This window comes from Sciurus vulgaris (assembly GCF_902686455.1).
Source record: "Sciurus vulgaris genome assembly, chromosome: 7".
Lineage (NCBI taxonomy): Eukaryota > Metazoa > Chordata > Mammalia > Rodentia > Sciuridae > Sciurus > Sciurus vulgaris.
In genome coordinates this window covers 88,564,402-88,585,591 of record NC_136467.1, presented here as the reverse complement: position 1 = coordinate 88,585,591, position 21,190 = coordinate 88,564,402, and the positions used below count along the sequence as shown (strand labels likewise).

The 21,190-nt window shown below is 38.9% G+C and overlaps 1 protein-coding gene across 4 annotated transcripts in view; it reads right to left on the bottom strand.

Annotated features, from left to right (window-relative positions):
* The window catches only part of SLC17A5 (solute carrier family 17 member 5), a 44,971-nt gene extending 40,385 nt beyond the window's left edge, over positions 1-4,586 (bottom strand). The window contains exon 1 of one of the 4 annotated variants that reach the window (XM_079146532.1): positions 4,374-4,586. In XM_079146532.1, the coding sequence (XP_079002658.1) occupies positions 4,374-4,467 (94 nt within the window). In that variant the 5' untranslated portion in view covers positions 4,468-4,586. Of the gene's footprint in view, positions 1-3,831; positions 3,953-4,373 lie in introns of those variants that run through there. The other 3 variants (XM_079146530.1, XM_079146533.1, XM_079146531.1) reach the window with 3 other exon arrangements.
* Between the last annotated feature and the right edge of the window lie 16,604 nt (positions 4,587-21,190).

Sequence of the window (21,190 nt, the reverse complement as noted above, 5' to 3'; positions counted from 1 at the left end):
GGATCCTGTCTCAAACAAAACAAAACAAAACAAAACAGGTTCAGATGAAATCAGAGAGTAGTCAAAGTAGGGCAGTTACACTGGCAATTAGGAAGGCTACCTAGATACTTAGCTGTGGTCAAAGCAGTTATGGGAGATGACATGGTATAATGATGACCAGAGGAGGGAAGAAGTCATTAGATATGTAGGAGTGCAGAGAACTGAGGGACATGGTGTTGGATAGGAAGTCATTAAGGATAATGGCAGGAATTGGAATGCAGAGGTGAATGAAGCAAAATGTGGCAGGAGGGTAGATGATAGCAATGATGTAATGGAAAGGTGGTCTAGCCCAAAGCATTGGGGTGGGGAGTAATTGTCAGGAAGCATCAATGTGGAACAAGAAGTCCTCAACTCCATCAAGTAGTATGAGCATGAAAAAAAAAAAAATTACCTCTTAAGAGATCAGTGGGGAACAGAAGGGATACCTCCATAAAGCCAGGCTGCTGCTGCTCCTTTTTGAGATGGGGTTATCATTAAGACTTTTTTTTTATCCCCCTCATGGTGCTAGGGATTGAACCCAGGGCCTCCCACGTTAGGTGACCCCTCTATCACTGAGCCACAGCCTGGCCCTGAGATGGGATTCTCACTATGTTGCTCAGGTTCATCTTGAACTCCTGGGTCCCAAGTGATCCTCCTGCCTCAGCTGCCAGAGTAGCTGCCAGTATGTGCCAATGTGCTACCTAAAGCCAGGGTTCTGATGAGCAAGGAGGTACCAGTGGTAAGGGAGGTTGGTAAAAAATCTGAGGATGTCTTAGTATTTATTCTTTGTAGAAAGGTTTCACAGTGGGGAGGGGGGACTGTGTTAGCAGCAAAAAAGCACAGGTCCTTTGGCATCCATAGGGGATTGGTTCCAGAACCCCCAAAGGGTACCAAACTGCAGATACTCAAGTCACTTATAAAAGATGGTGATCTTGCAGATAACTACACACATCCTCCTGTAGATTTTAAATTATTTCTAGATTGACCAAAATGCAAATAGTTGTTATATGGTATTGTGTAGGGAATGATGACAGGGAAAAAAGTCTATATAAGTTCAGTATAGATGCAACCATCCTAGGCCTAACTATACAGGAGACCTCTATAAAGCCTTTATCATATATATTACCATTTTAAAACCACATATATATATGTGTATATATATGTATGTACATATTTTTTCTAATACTTGGAATTGAACCTAGGGGCACTTTACCTTGTACTACATCTCTAGCATTTTTTTCCAGCATTTTAATTTTTATTTATTTATTTAATTTAATTATTTAATTTTTATTTATTTATTTATATTTAAAAAAATATTTTGTTTTAGTTGTAGGTGGACAGAACACCTTTATCTTATCTGTATGTGGTGCCAAGGATCGAACCCAGGGCCTCACATGTGCTAGGCAAGCACTCTACCACTGAGCCACAATGCCAGCCCCTTTATTTTTATTTTGAAACAGGGTCTCACTAAGTTGCGAAGGCTGGCCTCAAACTTGGAACCCTCCTCTTTCAGCCTACCAATTAGCTGGGATTAAAGGTGTACCCAACCACTCCTGACCCTTCATCATATTTTAAATAGCAAAAATAATGTGTTGCTACTACTTTTTAAAACATTTGTTCTTTTTAGATGTATGTGACAGTAAAGTGTATTTTGACATATTATACATGCATGGAATATAACTTTTTCTAATTAGGATCCCATTTTGTGACTGTTCATGATGTGGAGTTTCACTGGTGAAACATAAGAAACATATGTGAACATAGGAAAGTTATGTCCCATTGATTCTGTCTTCCCTATTCCCATCCCTCTGTTCCTCTTTGTCTAATTTACTGAACTTCTATTCTTACCTGCCCCCAACCCCTTTGTGTGTTAGCATCCACATATCCACATATTCAGCCTTTGGATTTTTGGGATTGGCTTATTTCACTTAGCATGATAGTCTCCAGATCCATCCATTTGCTGGCAAAAGTTGTAAAGTGATTCTTTTTATGGCTAAGTAATATTCTGCTGTATGTTGCTACTACTTCTACTTCAATTGTTTTCCTGAGAGTATGTAAAGAGTGGAAATAAGAAGTGAAATAGTGTTATGAAGGCAGTCACCTGAAATCAAGAACAGAGCTAATACCTTATAATATACCTATATATTCAACCAATCAGTTAAGAGGGTAATATTTTGAAAAATGATAATATGAGCTAATCTTTTTTGATCAGTTTTATCAAGTCTAATTTCCATGACAAATGTACACATCTATTCAACCCAATTAAGATCAAGATGTAGAAATTTCTATTACCTCAAAAAGTACCTTAATGCCTCTTTGAAGTCAATTTTGTCCTGCCTGAGTTTCCAGTCAATCACTGATCTGTTTTCTATTATATATTACCTTTCCTTGTCCTAGAACTTCATATTGATGGGATCATACATTAATATGGTGGTTTAGTTTGCTCAGCATGTTTTTGAGATTTACCCATGTTGTTATGTACAACAATATTTTGTCCCTTTTCATATATAATTTGTATATTCATCCACTAAACTGATCTATTTCCAGTTTTTTACTATTTTATGAATAAAACAGCTATCTACATTATGTGGTCATGTGGTAATACATAAATTTAAGATTTACCAACAATTTTCCAAAGTAGTTGTACTATTTTACACAGTAATTAGGAATGTGCAAGAGTTCTAGTAATTCCATATCTCTGCCAACATTTGGTCTTTCTAACTATCTAGCTAGGGATTGAATTTAGGGGTGTTGTATCACTATATCCCCAGTTCTTTGTTTTTTGAGACAGGTTTTCACTACATAACCCAGGCTGGTCTCAAATCTGCAACCATCTTGTCTCAGTCTACTGACTGCTGGGACTGTGCTTGGCTCTCAGCCTTTAAGTTTTAGCTATTTTAGTGAGCATTGTGGTTTGAATCTTCATTTTCCTGAAAATTAAAGGTGGTTGACCTTTGAACTAAATTTCGAAATATATATATATGCATATGTACATATATACACACATTCTAATTACAACAGAATACAGTAGTCTCTAGGGACTGTATTATACCATTTGTTTCTGTATTTCTCTGGTAGATTATTTTACAGAGGAAGGTTATATAATTATAATGCTACAAACCATGGGAAAAGATCAGTTTATGGAATCAAGTACAACTTTCAGGTAAAATACCACTTTGGTATACACTTAGCATTGACTAAAATAAGATCCAAGATGCAGGTCAGAGCTACAATATTGCCATCTCTACTGCCACCATCTGGTAATGTTAAAAACAAATACTATTCTTGGTCAACAGAAGTCAAATTTCCAATTCTACTCTAATACTTTGAATCTTTGAAACTACAGAATGCATACAAACGGATTTATTTTTTAGTTTCCATTACTTCTGAAGAAGCCACATTATAAAAGTGGCAAATAGCAAAATATTGTTATTTTCCTAAATTCAGGGACTGTGCTTTTTGAAATACCTCCCTTTTGATTTTGTTGCAAGACCTCTGGCAAATTACCTTACAGTTTTGTAGATAGCTTATCTTGATGACAACCAAACTGTTTCCTAACTTAAACTGTACACTGCCAGACAGAAAAAAAATTGAAATGTCTGCAATATTTTTAGTCTCTTAGAGCACAATATCAAGATATTTGCTGGATTATGCAACACTTGTTCTCTGCATACTCAGAAATATTATATCCCCTATCCATCCTTTTGTCTCCTCTCCCTGAGAGGCTACCAGCTCACATGCTGGCTGATACGCAGCTGCGGAAACCCGGAGGTCACAGGGCAGGAGAATCAGTCTGCCTGGACATTTGCTCACCGATTTGCAAGCTTCTCCCTCAGTTTGCTCTTTCTTCTTTTTCTTCTCCTTCTTCTTCTTTTTCTTTTCTTTTCTTTTCTTTCTTTCTTTTTTTTTTTTTTTTTTTTTGGTGCCGGGGATGAAACCCCAGGGCCCTCAGTTAGCCCTCCGCCTGGCCTGTGCCCATTGATTTGAAGGCTCAGTTGGATTTTTCACCCGGTTCTGGCTCTGCGCTACTGAAAATAGCCAGAAGCTCAAGCACCTGCCGCACAGTGCTGCTCCCCGCTCCCGCCCCGCTGGGAGGCACTTGCAGAGGCCCAGCGCGAGCCCAGCGTAGCCGTCCCTGCCCGCCAGACCCTCGGGCGCCGGAGGGGCTTCCGGGCACCGGGGACAGGCGGGGCTAATGGGGACTGAGTGGGCTTTTCCTCCTCAAGTCCCCTCGCGCCGGACAACTCTGGACCAGATGGCGAGGGTGCCGGGACCTTGGCCACTTCTGCCCCAGAACCACCGCCCACCCCCGAAATGTTGCGGGCCTAAAGCCCCTAGACGACCCGGCTGCTCACCGGCTTCGGCCTGCCGGGCGCCCTGAAGGAGCGGGGTGCTGTCGGTGCTGTCCTCGCCATCGTTCACCACCGGACCTCGAACCGAGGACCTCATGATGCCTACAGGGAGCAGGCTGCTCTGCGGGGAGGAGCTCTCCAATCCGACAGCCGAAGCCCCCGGCCGCGGTGGTTGGGCGGGGCGGGGCGGTGGCGCGGACTCTGGTACCGCCCCCATACTGGCACCGCCCCCTGACCACGTTGTGTCACCGCTGCTCCGCCCAGAGGCGGCCGCGCCGGTTCCTCCCTGTCGCCATCTTAGGTTTGGGCAACTCTGGCGTGGATTGGGCCGGGAAGGCTGAGTCCGGGGACTTCCGCCCGATGGGGAGAGGTCGGTGTAGAGATGCCCCGCCCCGCCGGCTCCGCGCGCTCCAGTGCCCGTGCTCTGGGGAACGTGCTCCTACCAGCGATCCCGAGTCAAGCTCTCGTGCGGCCCCGGTGCGAGGATAAGTGGAAGCCAGACGCCGACAGCGGGGACTTGAAGCGCGCCTAAAGGGGAGGACTAAAGTCGAGCTAGAGAAGTAGGCGGTGTTTATAGTTTCCACGAGTGTTGGCAACCTTTGTACTGTCTACCCCGTGACAGTGTACGGTCCCTAAATTGTTTTTGAAGTGGAAATACAGCAAATGGAAATACATTGTTCAATAAGATTACCGATTTGGGAAGGTACCAGGAATTGAACTCAAGGGCGCTTAACCAATCCCCAGCCCCTTTTTAATGTTTTATTCTGAGACAGGGTCTCGGTAAACCGCTGAGGCTGGCTTTGAACTTGCGATCCTTCTGCTTCACCCTCCTGAGCCGGTTGGGATTACAGGCCTTGTACCAAGAGTCTGCCGATTTATAGGCCAAAATAACCCAATATAAGCAATTTCATATGGTTCAAGCTATTAAATCCTCGATGCATTTCTTTTTTTTTTTTTCCCTACGCACCTCTTTTTCAGACAGATTCTCATAGTTACTGACTCTAAGAAAGGGAACCAGGAAAATGCCGACGTAGGCCGGAATGGCCTGGAGCCACTGTCCTAGTCATAGACTTCAGTTCAGCAGCTGTCGTGGGTAATAAAGGCTATCTCTGTGGAGAGAGATAAATTAGATGTGTAGATGCTCTCGGAGTGTTCAGGGCAAACCCGGAAGACTAAAACCAATAATTCAGTAAATCAGATAAAATAATTGGTGATAGGTGAAGTTCCTTTGTCCAGAGAAGAGGGTGAGGATTTTTGAAGGCATCCCTAACTTCCGGATCGGTAAATTCTAGGCTAGTTTTAAAGTTAGGATAACAAATTAGAACTTATTTCTGAGTAACTAAAATTACCATGTAGATTTCAAACTGGGTTGTAGAGATAGTGCCACCCTTATTTGAGTATGCATGTAATCACTTGGTGGATCCTTTTTAATACAGCTTCAGATTCAGCAGGTCTGGTGTGGTGGTTTACTTTATGTGTCAACTTGGGGGGTGTTTTGGGATGAAGTTAACACTTAAATTGGTGAAACTGATTGCCCTCTATAATGTGGGTGGACCTCGTTTAATAAGTTGAATGCCTAACTAGAACAAACAGAACACTCCCTCCCCTCACCCCAAGCGAAAGGGAATCCTCCAGACTATTTCATATTTCTATTTTTTCTTTCTTTTTTCTGGTATTGGGGATTGAACCCAGGGGGTCTGTACTACTTTATTGGGGATTGAACCCAAGGAGTCTCTAGCTGCATCCCCGGTTCTTATTTTTTTAGTCACGGTCTCACTAAGTTGCTGAAGCTGGCCTTCAAGATGTGATCCTCCTGCCTCAACTTCTGGACTAGCTGGGGCTACAGGCCTGTTCCACAAGGTCTGGCCCTCTTCAGATTTCATCTGCACCATCAGCCTCCTTGGGCCTCCGGGGTTCTGTACCATTTCTCTCCTGGGTGTGGATCCTTCAGGCCTATGCTGTGTGAGCCTGTACTTTATACATATTCTCTCTTTTTTTCTCTCCTAATGGTTCTGTTTCTCTGAGAATCCCAGTACGTTTGAGATGGGCCTGAGATTTCATATAGCTAACAAGCTCCAGGTGAGTAGCAAGGTTGAAAACATCTTGGGCCAGGGAATTGATTCTAATAGTCTTGAAAGATTTTAAACTAGAGGAGGTCCTTGCCTTTTTTTTTTTTTTTTTTTTTTAAATACACCTTTTATTTTTTAAAAAATTAGGTTCCTTGAAAAGTTGCAAAGATAGCACAGGAAGGTCTCCATACCTTTTGCCTAATTTGACCTATTGTCAGGATCTTATGTGAGTATGTTAGTATGGTATATTTATAACAACTAATTATATGTATAATTAACTGAAGTTCATACATTTTTGGGAATTTCTTTAAATTTTTTGGTCTCCTTAGATGCCTTTTGACTGTGACAGTTTCTCAAGATTTTCCTTGTTTTGCTGACCTTGATAGTTTTGTAGAGTACTGGTAAGCTTTATAGAAAGTCTCCCAGTTTTAGTTTCTTATAATTAAACTGTGGGTATGAAATTGTTTAGAGAAAGACCAGAGAGGCAAAATGCCATTCTCATCATATAATTTCAAGGGAATGTGCTGGCAGCACAGTTTATCACTGATAATTATCGCTGACGATGTTAAGCTTCATTACATGCTTGACTTAGTGTTTGTCAGATTTTTCCACCACAAAATTACTGTTTTAACCCCCCTTTGCATAACTTTTCTCTTTGGAAGGAAGTCAGTATATACAACCTACACTTAAAGTGTGTGCATGTGGGGGGGGCAGTTATGCTCCACCACTTTCAGGGGCAAAATTATTTTGTATGTGAGATTTGGCTATTTATTTACTCATCCAGTTATTTATTTATACTACTACAGACTTCTTGTTATTTTATACTTTGGATTATAATTTGCCACTGTGTTATTTATTTTGTCTATCAACTGTTTCAGTTTGGTGACTGGGAGCTCTTTCTGTTGGCCCCTCTCTTTTAAATGCTCCCCTTGTAATGTTTTCTGAGCAATATCTCACTTTCTGGTACAATGAAGTGGTCCAGGTTCATCTTGTATGTTTTTGCTTTTGCCATTTTTCTAAGGAGAATGATATTAGAAATCAAGATCTAGGAACTGGGTTTTCTTCTTTCTACTGAGGTGTCATTGACTCTAGGCCCAGAGGAGGCACTTTTATTATAGTATATTTTAAAGAATGATTATCCCAAGAGGATTTTTTTTTAAAAAGTGTAAGATGACATCTTTTTCTTCCTTAAGTCTGGCATTTACTTCCTGATTACATATTACCATAGAAGATTGTTGTTATGTTAATATTATTTATTTTTTGTTTGGTAATTTCTTCCTTTGCCAATACTCTAGACTATCACTATTCAGTAGAAGTATAAGCAAACCACATATGTAACTTAAAAATTTCTAGTAGCCACACTAAAAAGTATAAAAACAGGACTTGGGTTGTGGTTCAGTGGTAAAGTGTTTGTCTAGCATGCATGAGGCACTGGGTTTGATCCTCAGCACCACATAAAAATAAATAAAATAAAGGTATTGTGTCCATTTACAACTAAAAAAAAAAAAAAAGGGCTCAGTGGTTAAGTGCCCCTGGGTCCAATCCCTGGTACCAAAAAAGAAAAAATAGTATCTTTAAAAAAAAAGGGTAAAAACAAAAAAGTAAAATTAATTTTATAACATACACTATTTAATCCAGTATATCCAAAAAGTATCAATTCAGCATCTAACCAATATAAACTTAGTGAGATATGCTCTTTCTTTTGGTACTAAGTCTTTGAAACCCCGTGCGTATTTTGTACTTACAGCACATCTCTCATTAGGACCAGCCACATTCCATGTACTGTAGCCCCACTGTGGCTCAGGCTGCCATACTGGACAAAGCAGATGTATACCTTGTGATAGCTTATTCTCCCTGCCTCTTCTCCATCCTACAAATCCTGTTCTTGGTTGGGAAAGGAACATCTTTTTGGCAAGATACCTAATTGAAAAGTCTCTATCTGCTTTCCTCAGTTTCCTCCTTAACATGAATACAATAGAAACAACCATATAGGGTTATTTTAAGGATTAAATAATCAAATAAGATAATGCATGTAAATTATAGTGCCCGCTGGGTAGTAAGTCTCAGTAAGTTAGCAATTAATTTTTTATTTTGACCAAATTTGCTCTAAAAAATGAGCTTCACATCTTAGGAATGCCTATTTGATTTTCATTGTATTTCTTTTAAGACACATACTACATTACATGTGAAATTACATAGTTGGTGGTTGGTTATGTATCTCTTTTAGTACCCTTTTATGACTATAGGTTGCCGAGGCACTGGGACCAAATCTTATTCCTTTTGGTACCTGAGCAATTCCTGATACTGGTCCTTTCACTGTGCTTGTTATATTTTACAGTATCTCATCCTGTTGGCCTGGGTGAGCCTGGTATGAGAATTTCAGGTAGACAGGACCATTTGGGAGTAAAAAGTTGAATGGAGGACAAATACTCTAACCATTAACTTAGAAGTGACAAAGTTGGTAGAGGATTGTTTTGATGAACAATGTTGTTTTATAAAATCATCCTTTTTTAAATCCTAGCTTTTCCTTTAAAATGAATTTTATAATTGAGATATTTTAGTTAATATTTTTGCTTATTTCTTTTTTATCAAACTTTATAGCTATCATCTGAGAATTGATTCTTTTAGGTTAATTTTAAAATTCCTTATTGTCTTAATGGTTTTGAATCTTTGGGATTTAGAACCTGTTTTCTTCAAATTTTGTCTTTGGACAGAAATATTTCATCTTTCTCAGGCCCTTCCCTCTTAGAATTCCAAGTTCCTCCGGCCATTTTTCTCAACATAATTTATAATCTTTTTTCCTCCATTGAGCCCAGGGAAAGTGCTCTACCACTGAGCTATATCCCTATTCCTTTTTAAGAAAAAAATTTTATTTGTTCTTTTTTAGTTATACATGACAGCAGAATGTATTTTGACATATTATACATACATGTACATGGAATACAACTTCCCATTCTTGTGGTTGCATATAATGTGGAATGACGTTGGTCGGTTGTATATTCATATATGAACATAGGAAAGTAATGTTGGATTCATTCTATCTTTACTATTCCCATCCCCCTCTTTTCCCTCATTCCTTTGTCTAATCCAGAGTATTTCTATTCTTCCTTAAAACTCTCCACCCCCTTATTGTCAGTTAGCGTCTGCATGTCACAGAGAACATTAGCCTTTAGTTTTTGGGATTGGCTTATTTCACTTAGCACAAAAGTCTCCAGTTCCATCTATTTACTGGCAAATGCCATAATTTCATTTCTCTGTTCCTTTTAACTTTTAAATTTTGAGAAAGGGCCTTGCTAAATTGCTGAGACTAGCCTGGAACTTGCCATCCTCTTGCCTCAGGTTCCCTAGTCTCTCGGATTGCCGGCAGGTGCCACTGCACTGGCTATTGCAACTTTTACAGAAGTATTAAGAAAAAAACAAAATCCTCAAGAATATTTACTCAGAAAATAGATTTATGCAAAAGAGGTATACTAAAACTTTAAGCACCACACGTCAGATTAACTAAAACAGTGACCCAATGTAATTATTTAAGATAGAACGTTAAAAATATTTTTAAAAGCTAAAATAAGTCTTAAGATTTCCCTCCACTCCAGTGTATGCATTTTGCAATACTTCTTCCTGTGAAAATGCTCTTAGTAATATGGACCCAGTACTGTTATCTCTTTTAAAAATTCCTTTTATATAGTTTCTTGTTTACATATTCACATTTTATGATTGTATATCCCATTGATAAAAGTTTTTATTTTATTTTGCTTAGTGGTTATGTTTAGTAGTTGGGTTCATCCTGACAAACTCATACATACATGGAAATTGATTTCAGTTCCATCAATAAAAGTTTTGAAGATGCACCCAACATGTGTTCATTTCTTTATAATTTACACACACACCTCCTCACTCAAAATATAAAAATAAACATAAGTTCCGGTATAATACAATATAAAGCTGCTCCCCTGCCCTTTACACTGCAGTAATTTCCCTGCCTCCCAACTTACAACCTAGCTTGTCAGTCTGTGAACATCCTAGCTAGCTATTGGTTCATCAGTCAGCTTGCAAGTATCCTCCGTTATTGGTCCCTTGTTAGCCCGCAGAATTCCACTGCTTAAGAATGGCTCCCCTACCATTCTCTCTCTCTCCTCCTTGCTTTCATGCTCTCTCCCCCTGGCTTTCACTCACTCACTTGTACGTGTGCCCTTTCTTTCTCTTTTCCTCTCATTTTCTTTCTTACCTTACAGGGAGACACTCTGCCTGTTTGCTTAATAAACTCTTGCGTGAGTTCCCGAATCCAGAGTGGTTTCTGGGTGCTTACAGGATCATTTTGCAAATGTTCTTAGTGAGGGCACCCTACTTTGGAGACCCTTTATTTAGAGAATAAAATCCAAATTCCTTGGTATAGAATATGAGGCCTTTACCATCTGGCCCCAATTTATGTTTTCAATCCCATCTTCCACCATTCCTGCCACCTTCTCTGTGCTTTATGCATTATCTACTCATTGAACCTTATACATATCATGTTCTCCTTGTCTTGTTCCCTCCACCTATTTGGAGCTTTGGTGTATGGTGAATTCCAATTTGTCCTTCGAGTCTAATGTCACCTTCAACTTAATGATTCCTTGATACTCTCTCCCTTACTCAGTGCTCTTATGTATGTTGCAATAACCTTTATTGTGGCACATTGTGTTAGTTATCTAAGACAGTTTAATAAGAATCATTCCTTGAGAGAGGGACCTGGACTTATCTTCCATTCCCAGCTCTAAGCACAGAACAAATATTTATGGAGTTCTATATTTCGTGTTAGTCAGTGTCCTGGTTGCCATAGGGATATCCAAGATGTGTAAACATGGTTTCTACCTTCAGGGAGCTTACAAATGAAATGTACTGTGAAGGAAATATTTCTTAATACTGTCCAAGGGAAATATGTTTTCCTAACCGTTAAGAAAGTTAAAGATATATTTTAATTTCCATTTTTCTAGAGAGCAGGTATTGTGTGATTAATGTATTCCAGAGGAAGAGTACACATATTTTTAGGAAAGAGTCTCAAAAATGGATAGTCTGGATGTGCTTTCCCATATCCTGTTTTCTTTAGGCAGCTGTATGGTAGGTGTTCTCAGACAGTAATCAAAATAAAAATAAGATAGGAAAATGTAAACAGTTTTCTGTCACATGGATATGATATCACAGTTTCATCATTTTCATGGCAGAGTTTGAAATTCCTCAGTGCTTTACAACTTCAAAATTGGGTAATTCTTGCGACATACAAACATGTGAGTATTATAACTCTTTTAAAGAGGAGACCTCATAGATGGCAGTTGAATTAAGTAATTTGTCCAAGGTCAGTGGGAGCCACTATTACAATTAAGATTTATTACCTCTTCTTATATTAAATCATAGGATGGTGATTTGTCATAATTCCCTTAATTTTCTATACTCTGTTACCTTTTTACCTTTGCATCTTAAAACTTTTTTCTTTCTTTCTTTCTTTTTTCTCTCTCTCTTTTTTTTTTTTTTTTTTGTGGTACAGGGCCTTATGCATGCTAGGCAAATGCTCTGCCACTGAGGAACAACCTCAGCCCTGAATATTAAAACTTTTGAGCAAAATTTCATTTAGACTTAGTGAAATTTCACTTAGTCAGCTTAATGGTAAGTATATAATAAGTGAGGTTGTCAATTGTTGTTTATGAATTACATAGAATTTTCTTTGTTAATTTCCTTGATGTAGGGGAGTCATAAACATGGCCACGTTAAAAGAAAAAAAAAAAAAACAAAAAAAACATAAAAACACTGCCTCTGTGAAGAGCCTGGAAGAGACTGATATCTGAAACTTAAACATACTGAAACATTTAAGTCACACTAAAGTTTTATCTTTTCAACTTGAGGGAGTTTTAAATAATTAAAAATTTCAGATGTTGTAAAATACCAGTGGAATAGATAGTAAATTAGCTGGGAGAATTACAAGAAGCATGAGAAACAGAATGACCTTCAGAAATGAGCTGTAAGTGCATGCAAAGCAACTCAAAATTGAATGACTCAGGTAGATTAGAAGATTAGGGTTCAAATCTATTCTAGTAAGTAGTATGTGAAGCCACACTGCTGATGACTCGGACCTTCCTGACAATCACTTTTGGTCAGAATTCTTTTTACATATAAATTCATATTTTCTGACTAATGAAAAGTGTAGTGGCTCAAAAACTAATTGTCATTTTAGAACAAAAGAAAATTACAAAAATTATTGAGGCACAATTGATATACAAAAATGCACTTATTTAATGTACAAGATTTGATGAGGTTGTACCTATGAAACCATCATCACAGTCGAGGTGATAGACACAGTCCACCATCTCCAAAAGTTTCCTTGTACCTCTTTTTGTTTTGTGGAAACATTTTTTTTTTTTTTTTTTTTTTTTGGTGCTGGGGATTGAACCCAGGGCCTTGTGCTTATTGTGGAAACATTTAACGTGAAGTTTACCTTTTTTTAAGCACACAGTACAATATTCTTAACTACAGATATTAAACTATATAGCAGATCTCTAGAATTTATGCATCTTGCCCAACCAAAATTTTCTAACTCTTGAACAACAACTCTCCCTTTCACCCTGCCCCCAATCCCTGGAAACTTCTATTTCATTCTCTGTTTCTATAAATTTGATTTTGTTCTTTTTACATATCTCATGTTATAACTTGGATTCTAATAACTGACCCCCAGAGGTGCATAGTTTGAAGGCTTGGTACCCAACCCATGACTCTTTTAGGAGATTGTGGAACATTTTGGAGGTGAGATCTAGTAGAAGGAGTGTGCCCTTGGTGAAGATATTAGGAGCCTGGTCTCTCTTCTCTCTCTCTCTCTCTCTCTCTCTTTTTTTTGGGGGGGGGGTGCTAGGGATTGAACCTAGGGCCTTGTGCTTACAAGGCTAGCACTCTACCGACTGAGCTATCTCCCCAGCCCCCCTCTTCTCTCTTTTCTTCCCAGCCACCATGAGGTAGACAGGCATTCTTTGCCAAGCACTCCTTCCACGATGTACTGTGCTGCCATATGCCAAAGCAACAGGGTCAACCACCATGGCAGAAACCTCTGAAACCATGAGCCAAAATATTTTCTCCTTAAGTTTATTATCTCAGGTATTTTGTCACAGTGATGTAAAGCTAACTATCATATAAGCAGGATTTCACAGCATTTGTTCTTCTATGGCAGACTTATCTCTCTAAACAGTGTCCTCTAGGTTCATCTGTGTTGTCATAAATGGCAAGATTTCCTTCTTTTTTGAGACTAATATTTCATAGAATGAATATACTATATTTTCTTTACTCCTTCATCTGTCAATGAACATTCGGGTTTTTGTATCTTGGCTACTGTAAATAATGCTACAATGAATAAGGAAGTACAAATATCTATTCAAGATCCTAATTTCAATTATTTTGGATATGTGCATCTAGAAGTGAAATTTCTGGATCATATGCTAGTTCTATTTTTAATATTTTTGTTTTTTTGTTTTTTTGTGGTGCTGGGGATTGAACCCAGGGCTTTGTGCCTGCAAAGCAAGCACTCTACCAACTGAGCTTCAACCCCAGCCCTATTTTTAACGTTTTTGAAGAAAACAGACTCTTCGAGTGACTGTATCACTTTACTTTCTCACCAACAGTGTACCGAGTTTCCTTTTCGCCATATCCTTGCCAACACTTGTTAACTTTTGTCTTTTGATGATGGCCATTTTAACAAGGGTGAGATGATATCTCCTTGTGGTTTAAATTTGCATTTCTCTGATGAGTGATATTGAACATCTATTCACACACTTGTTGGCCATTCATACATTCATGTCTTCTTTTGAGAAATGTCTATTCAGGTCCTTTGTTCATTTTTTAATTAGATTATTTATTTTCTTGCTGTTAAGTTGATTGAGTTATGTATACTTTGAATTTAAACTCTTTTTTCACATATATAGTTTGTAAACATTTTCATAGGTTTTTCTTGGTGTTTCTTCATTCTGTTATTTGCTGTGCAGAAACTTTTTAGTTTGATGTATTTATTTTTGCTTTTATTACCTATACTTTTGGTCCATTCACAAATAAATCATTGCTAAGATCACTGTCAAATAACTTTTTCTTTATATTTTCTTCTAGGAGTTTTATAGAACCAATGTTCTTGTCTTTCAGGGCACCATCCTGGGAAAGAGGGCTAAATGGTTTATAGAGCCTTGTGACTCCATGAGATGGGAGGAAAATACCCTAAAACTTCTCCCCTAGGAGAAAGAAGGAATGAACATTCATATTCATAGAAAATATTTGAAAGTCTCCTAGAATTTCTATTGAGGCCAATTGGTAAAAGTCTTTCTCTATTGAAGCCTGTCCTCAAATCAAGGGAATTGACATTGAGGGAACTGAACTCAGGGTCTCACATGTACTAGGCAGTAGCTCTGCTGCTGAGCTATTTCCACAGCCCTGTTTACTTTTTTATTTTGAGACAGGGTCTTGCTAAGTTGCTGAGTCTAGCCTTGAACTTGTGATCCTCCTGTTTCAGCCTTCCTAGTCACTGGGATTAGAGGTGTGTGGCACCATACCCAGCTCTGATGACATATTCTTTTTTTTAAGTTGTAGGTGGTGCTGAGGATTGAACCCAGGTCCTCACCAGCACTAGGCAAACACTCTACCAGGGAGCCACAACCCCAGCTCCCTGATATATTCTTAAAGTTTTATATAAATTCAAATAGAAGCTAACATATGAGAGATTACTATCTATAGAAAAGCTATGATTAATCTTTTTGAAAAAGTTTAACCGAATTTTCATTTTTTGTGTTCTTTTAGTGGGGCACATTTATACTGGATTTGCCCTTCTAGCAATTTAAGTAAAAAGAGATATATAAGTAATGTTTGGGTTATATTTTTAATTGAAAATTTTCAGGAACAAAAACTGCTATCTTATAAATCTAATTCAAGAAATAATAACATTATAATGCTAATGAATCAGAATATTAATCTTCCATTCCATTTAAAAACAATCTTCTTTGTTTTTAAAGAATCTGCCAAAAAGTGGTTAAGTGGTCATATCAATTGTGAAATGACTCCAATCCTTATCAATAGTTCCAATTTTGTGGAAACAAACAAAACCACTGAACAAAAATCTAACAGTGAAACCCAAAACTTATTCAGAGAATGTGGTTAATTGGCCTTCTTTTCCAACCCCAAATAAAAACCAATAACAGGAAGGCACATAATTAATGATGCATATACTATCATTCTTTCAAATATAAAGGAAAACACTTCAGGTAGTTTCAGTTTTAACTTATAAAGTGTGGGTATAAAGTAGGTGCGGGAGTGAGAGAGATTCAAGTACTAGCTCTAAATACAGTTGTAGGAGGAAAGAAAGTTCCAAAAGTATTTTGAAGGACAGAGCATTCAGAGAAAATGTGTTTAGTCTGTTAAAATTTGTGTGCTCTTTGACCTTTATTTATGTTAGTGGGAAAAAAATCCCAACAGTCCTTTTGCTTTATTTTTGTGCTATTTTTTCTCATGTAACTAAACTGCCAGCTTCATTTTAGTGATGTCAACAGAGGCAGACCCTATACAATACTTTTCAAAGAGAAGAGCATCAGTGAGATAAGGGGAAAAAAATGTATCTTTTATGGAGGGAGATTGAAGAAGGCAGATTAGAAGAAGGGTGTATTTTCCAGGTGCTCCATGGCTCGAGAGTCAAGCAGTGGGAATACTGCTCCTCAGCAAGGAGGTGACAGGGAACTCACTGACATTCAATATTGGAGAGTGAGAGAACCACAGGGACCCAGCAATTCAGGTGCTTTGAACAGAGGACAAGAAAGAGCATATTGGAGCCAATCCAGTGGGGCAGCGGTGCTAGTTCACTGCAGAGGGGAGGGGTAATGAAGAATTATGGAAAATAATATTCCTGCAAGACAGCTCCCCAAGAAAAATGGAGGGACAATGCAACTCGAGAGGAGGGAGGGGAAACTAGCCAAGGATTAACTTCCCAGTAAATCCTTTCCTAATAACACTGAATGCTGGACCTTGAACTTTGACCTTCCCCCATTGCAAATGAGTCCTAAATGGAGGCACAGCAAATATTGAAACTCTGGGAAACAATGGATCCCAGAGAAAGAAAAGCAAAGGGCAAGATTTAAGTACTCATCCCTTGGGATCTGGACTTCCCTCTCCCTATATAATCATGAGTTTCAACCTTTTTACAAGTACCTTTCCTAAGTTAAAATTTTAACCCGTACAACTAGCCCCTGAGTGTCCAAACTGCACGTCCATGGCTTCCAATGATTAACCATCCTCATTGTACCCCATAAAACCAAAATCCCCTCTGTAACTGACAGCCATTTTCACATCCAGCAAATGAGCCCCGAAGGTGCCCGAGTCCTCAAATGAATAAAAGGCTTCTCTGAATCTGTTGAGGTCCGCATCCTTTGTTTTGTACTTATGGGTAACACAAAGAGAAACACATTGAACAGATTTGGCACAGGAAAAGCTGTAGAACAGAAAAGTAGTAGTCTTAGTTGAATCAGAGGCTGCACAGCAGGCTGGTGTTTGAAAGTTTCTTTCATATTTCCTGACTGGCATGTGTAGAATTGGGGTGGGACCCATCTGGAGGAGGCCATGCTGCTGTGGGAACTCAGGAGATCATAATGATTATTGCTATACTATCCTGGCAAGTGCCTACCCTGTGGCCCAGGTTGTGCATAGCAGAGTGCAATTGAAATGGGCACAAAGAGGATTGTACTTAGGGTGATTCAGATTCAGCATATGGAAGAGAAGGCAACTTGCTTTCCTTTTGAGTCGGGTGACTCACATGACCAGTTGGAAGAGGGTCCAGGAACTGGACAGGTGGGCACAACTGCCCTAGGAGACTGAGTCTGGGAAGATTACGTTTGTAAGCGTGTGGAACCTGTGGAAGTTTGGTTAACCTGCAGAACAAATGGAGTTCTTGTGAGGCCCCTAGATCTAGATGCCCAGCAGAAACCAGCATCTGCATGGCTCTAGGAGTATTACCTGACAGATTCCAGGGGTGTGATGAGAGCTAAACCCTAGCTACTGGAACTTCTCATTTAGAACTCTGTATCAGCCCCACCCTGGGAGTGCATTGATTTAGTCTGTCTGGACAAAACTCCAATTGATAGTGCTTTCCATTCTGTCCTAGTTTATACTGGTAAGACAGGAAGCTGAGAGCTATTTCAGTCAGCTTCTGTTCCAGGCCACTCCAGCTGTCAGCTTGGTGAGTAACACAAAAAGAGGAAGGATTTAACAATGCCCAGACTTTGCTCTCTCTAAGGGGTACATAGCCCAAGAAGAAATGGAAAGAAGGCCAATCTGACATAGGCAGTGAACGCCCATCCTTGTTGACAATTTGGATCACCTCAGTGGAGATGGTCCTTTCATTTTTCATCAAGGATTTTTCTCCCTTTATCTCTTTCCTTTCCTTTTCTTTTCATTCTTTCTTTCTTTCTTTTTTTTTGGTGTGTGTTCTTGCTGTGTTGATTGGATCATGTGTGATGAGCTGACAGATCTGACTCCATGAGAATGTTATAGGCCAGACTCTCCAGTTTGCTCTGAGACTCCATATTATGTAGGAAGTAAGCTTCTCCCATGGGAACACCCCGCCTCTGTGCCCATCATCAGTTACTTAGTGTGACATGTTTAGCAATACAAAATGATAATTCTTATGTAATAAAAAATTGCTTTCTTTTGATCTCTATTGCTCTTAACCAATGTACCATGTAAACGGTAATTGTGTGGATGTTAGTTACCATTCTTTAGTTTGTACCTAGGTAAGGGTCATTTTGACCCACTTCCCCCTCTGTTGATGATCTCATGATGTTAGTTTGTAATTTTGAATCATAGCAACAGACACTTATGATTGATGTGATTTTTGGTATAAGAACCCCTACAACCCTTTGGTCGGGGCTGTTCTCCCAATAGCCATTTTTTGGGGCATTGTATGAGACAGTCAGCTGGCCAGCTTAATAAAGACTCTCAAATTTGGACTTCTCAGTGGTGATCGGTCTATTCTTAAGTTGCGCCCCATAACATCATGGAAACACACACAAACACATTTACTTCTTTTTTCTCCTTCTTTCATTTTATCATTTTTCCAAGTGTTTGTTATTTCACTGTTTTTATCATTAGGGATTTTTGTTTCTTTCTTTGTTTTTGTTTTTCTTATTACTCTTTTTTCATTTGTTTGTTTTATAATAACCCCATGGTCTTTGTTCTGCCCCATGGTGTTCCACTGAATTACATTCCTGACCCTTTAAAATTTTTATTTTGATACAGGGTCTTGCTGAGTTGCTGAGACTGGCCTATGAACTTGCAATCCTCCTGCCTCAGACTCCTGAGTTTCTGGGATTACTGGTGTGTGTCACTGTGCCTGGCTCTTGTTAATCTTTCCTCCTTCCTTCTATCTCTAATAACCAGGTTATCTTGTTCTCTTTCTCTATTTTATTTCTTTTTTCCTTTCTTCTTTTTGGCTATAACTTACTACTTCTCCTCTGCTTTCTCTCTGTTCACATTTTGAATATTCTCAACTTTCCTGGACTTTCTACCTGATTTTCTTTTCTCTTAATGAACTGTACTTTTACCATCTTTTAGAACTATTTAGTTTATATAATTCCTGCCCCCACCATTCATATTGTTGTATTTATTGATACTGTGGTTAATGTAGTTGACATCTGCCATTTACATTAATGCTAGATCTAGGTAATGGTTATTTATTGTTATTAATTTCTGACCCTGGTAACACCTCTTTTTGTGGTAATTGGCATTGTAAATGTCATAGTAGGTACTGAGTATTTATTTTAATGCTGTCTATTGTTTGTTACTATTGTTTGTTTCCCCCTTTCTGAGAGGTGCTGGGAATCTACGGGAAGCTATGAGTTCACAGGGTAAAGACTGCGGCTGAGTTATACCCACAACCCAGCCAAGAGACAACACGAAGCCCCAAACTGGTGGCAAAGCCTCAGGTAGGAATAGCTGGGTGAGCCCTCAGGTCCCACTCATGGACATCCTTTCCTATAGCCAAAAGAGTGAAGTTCTAATCTGACAGCTCACAGGAATCTACAGTGTTGTAGTGGTGAGTTAAATCGGCAGTTCTGCAGTGGCATGCTGAGGCTTTGGGGGCTGGATTACACTGAGCCTGTGTTGACGTTGAGATGTACCAGTAGCACAGCACTCACTGCAGAAGAGATAACCACCCACCAAAGGACCCTCTTATAAAGAAGGAAGAGAAGTCCATCTTAGCAAATATACAGGTATAAGACTTCTGAAAACATGAGTAAAAAGACAAAGAAGTCCCCCCGCCACAATCCCCCAACAAAGGAACCCACAGATACTGAAGGGAATAAAATTCAAGAGAAAGACAACAAAAATTTGATTATTGAACTCGAGAACCTATAAAAGCAGAAATAAACTAATTCCACTGCTCTTATTGTTCAGCACTGCTTTGGCTATACTTGGTCTAATTTTAAAGCTAGGGGAGCTCTATCTTGAAAATCATAAAAAAAAAAAAAAAAAAAGAAAATCTCTCATAAAGAAAGGGTCCTTGTTTTAGAGGTGGACATCAGGGACAGACTCGGGGTAGAAGCATTTATGAAGAGGGATAGAGTGCTTGGTTCATGCTCTGGGGATTAATGGGTCACCTCTTTCCCAGAGACCTCAGATCAGACTACGACTTCATCTCAGGATCCAAGATTCATTGAGTGAGGGTGTCCTCCACCACCAGGCCAAGTCAATCCAAAACGGAGACAGGTAGTGGCAATACTTGGTACCCTAGAGGGTTGTTGGGATATGAGACTTCATGCAGCACTGGGGAGTGGCCCTGAATGACTGCCTTTAGCTGTCTCAAGCCTTCCTCTGTTTCATGCATCAGCTTTCTCCCACAGAAAAGAGATGGAAGCAAGTCAGGACTGACATTCCCAACACTGGATTCTTAGGCATGAGGATGTATAAATGGAATACTGTGATGTAGGTTTAAGGAAATTACCCTACCTTTGGATTGGATTACCTAAACATAAAACTTAGAATAAAAAATAAAACTTGAAAAAGAGTTTCAATTTTACTTTGTTAAAACCTAATTATCCCTTCCCTCTCCCCTTTTATCACTGTGCAACAGAGATCTGATTTGAAAACCTAGATTACATTCTATTTCAGTTTTTTTGTGCCCTGTAGTCATGAGGGAATAAGATCAGAATAATCCTTTAAAAACATTCCAGAGCACATGCCTTAAAAGACTTTTTTATTATGAAAAATTTCAAATATATATGAAAGTAGAGAGTTTGGAAGAATGAACTGCTGTTGACTACCCAACATCAAGGATCAGTAATATTTTGCCAAATTTGTTTCAGCTATCTCCCATTCAACTTTGTAGCTCCCTGCTTTCCTCTTCCCCCACAACGACTGGACTATTGTAAAGTGATTACTGGGCATCATTTCATTATTTCAGTTAAGGAGTTAAAACTTAATGATGCCAATATTACATCAGACAAATTGCATAATAATTCCCTAGTATCTATCACCATTCATATTCAAAGTTCCCCAGTTGTCTCAAAGATTTCTTTTTATAGTTACTTGGTTAGAATCAGGATCCAAAATATACTCAGTTGAAATCAGTTGATATGTCTCTAAGTCTCTTTCTTTTGCCTTTTAATTAGTAGAAAATATAGAGTTCCTATATCTCCCTCCCTTGCCATTATTATTAACTAAGGTCTATAGTTTACATTGGGGTTCACTCTTGTGTTGTATAGCTTTCTGAGTTTA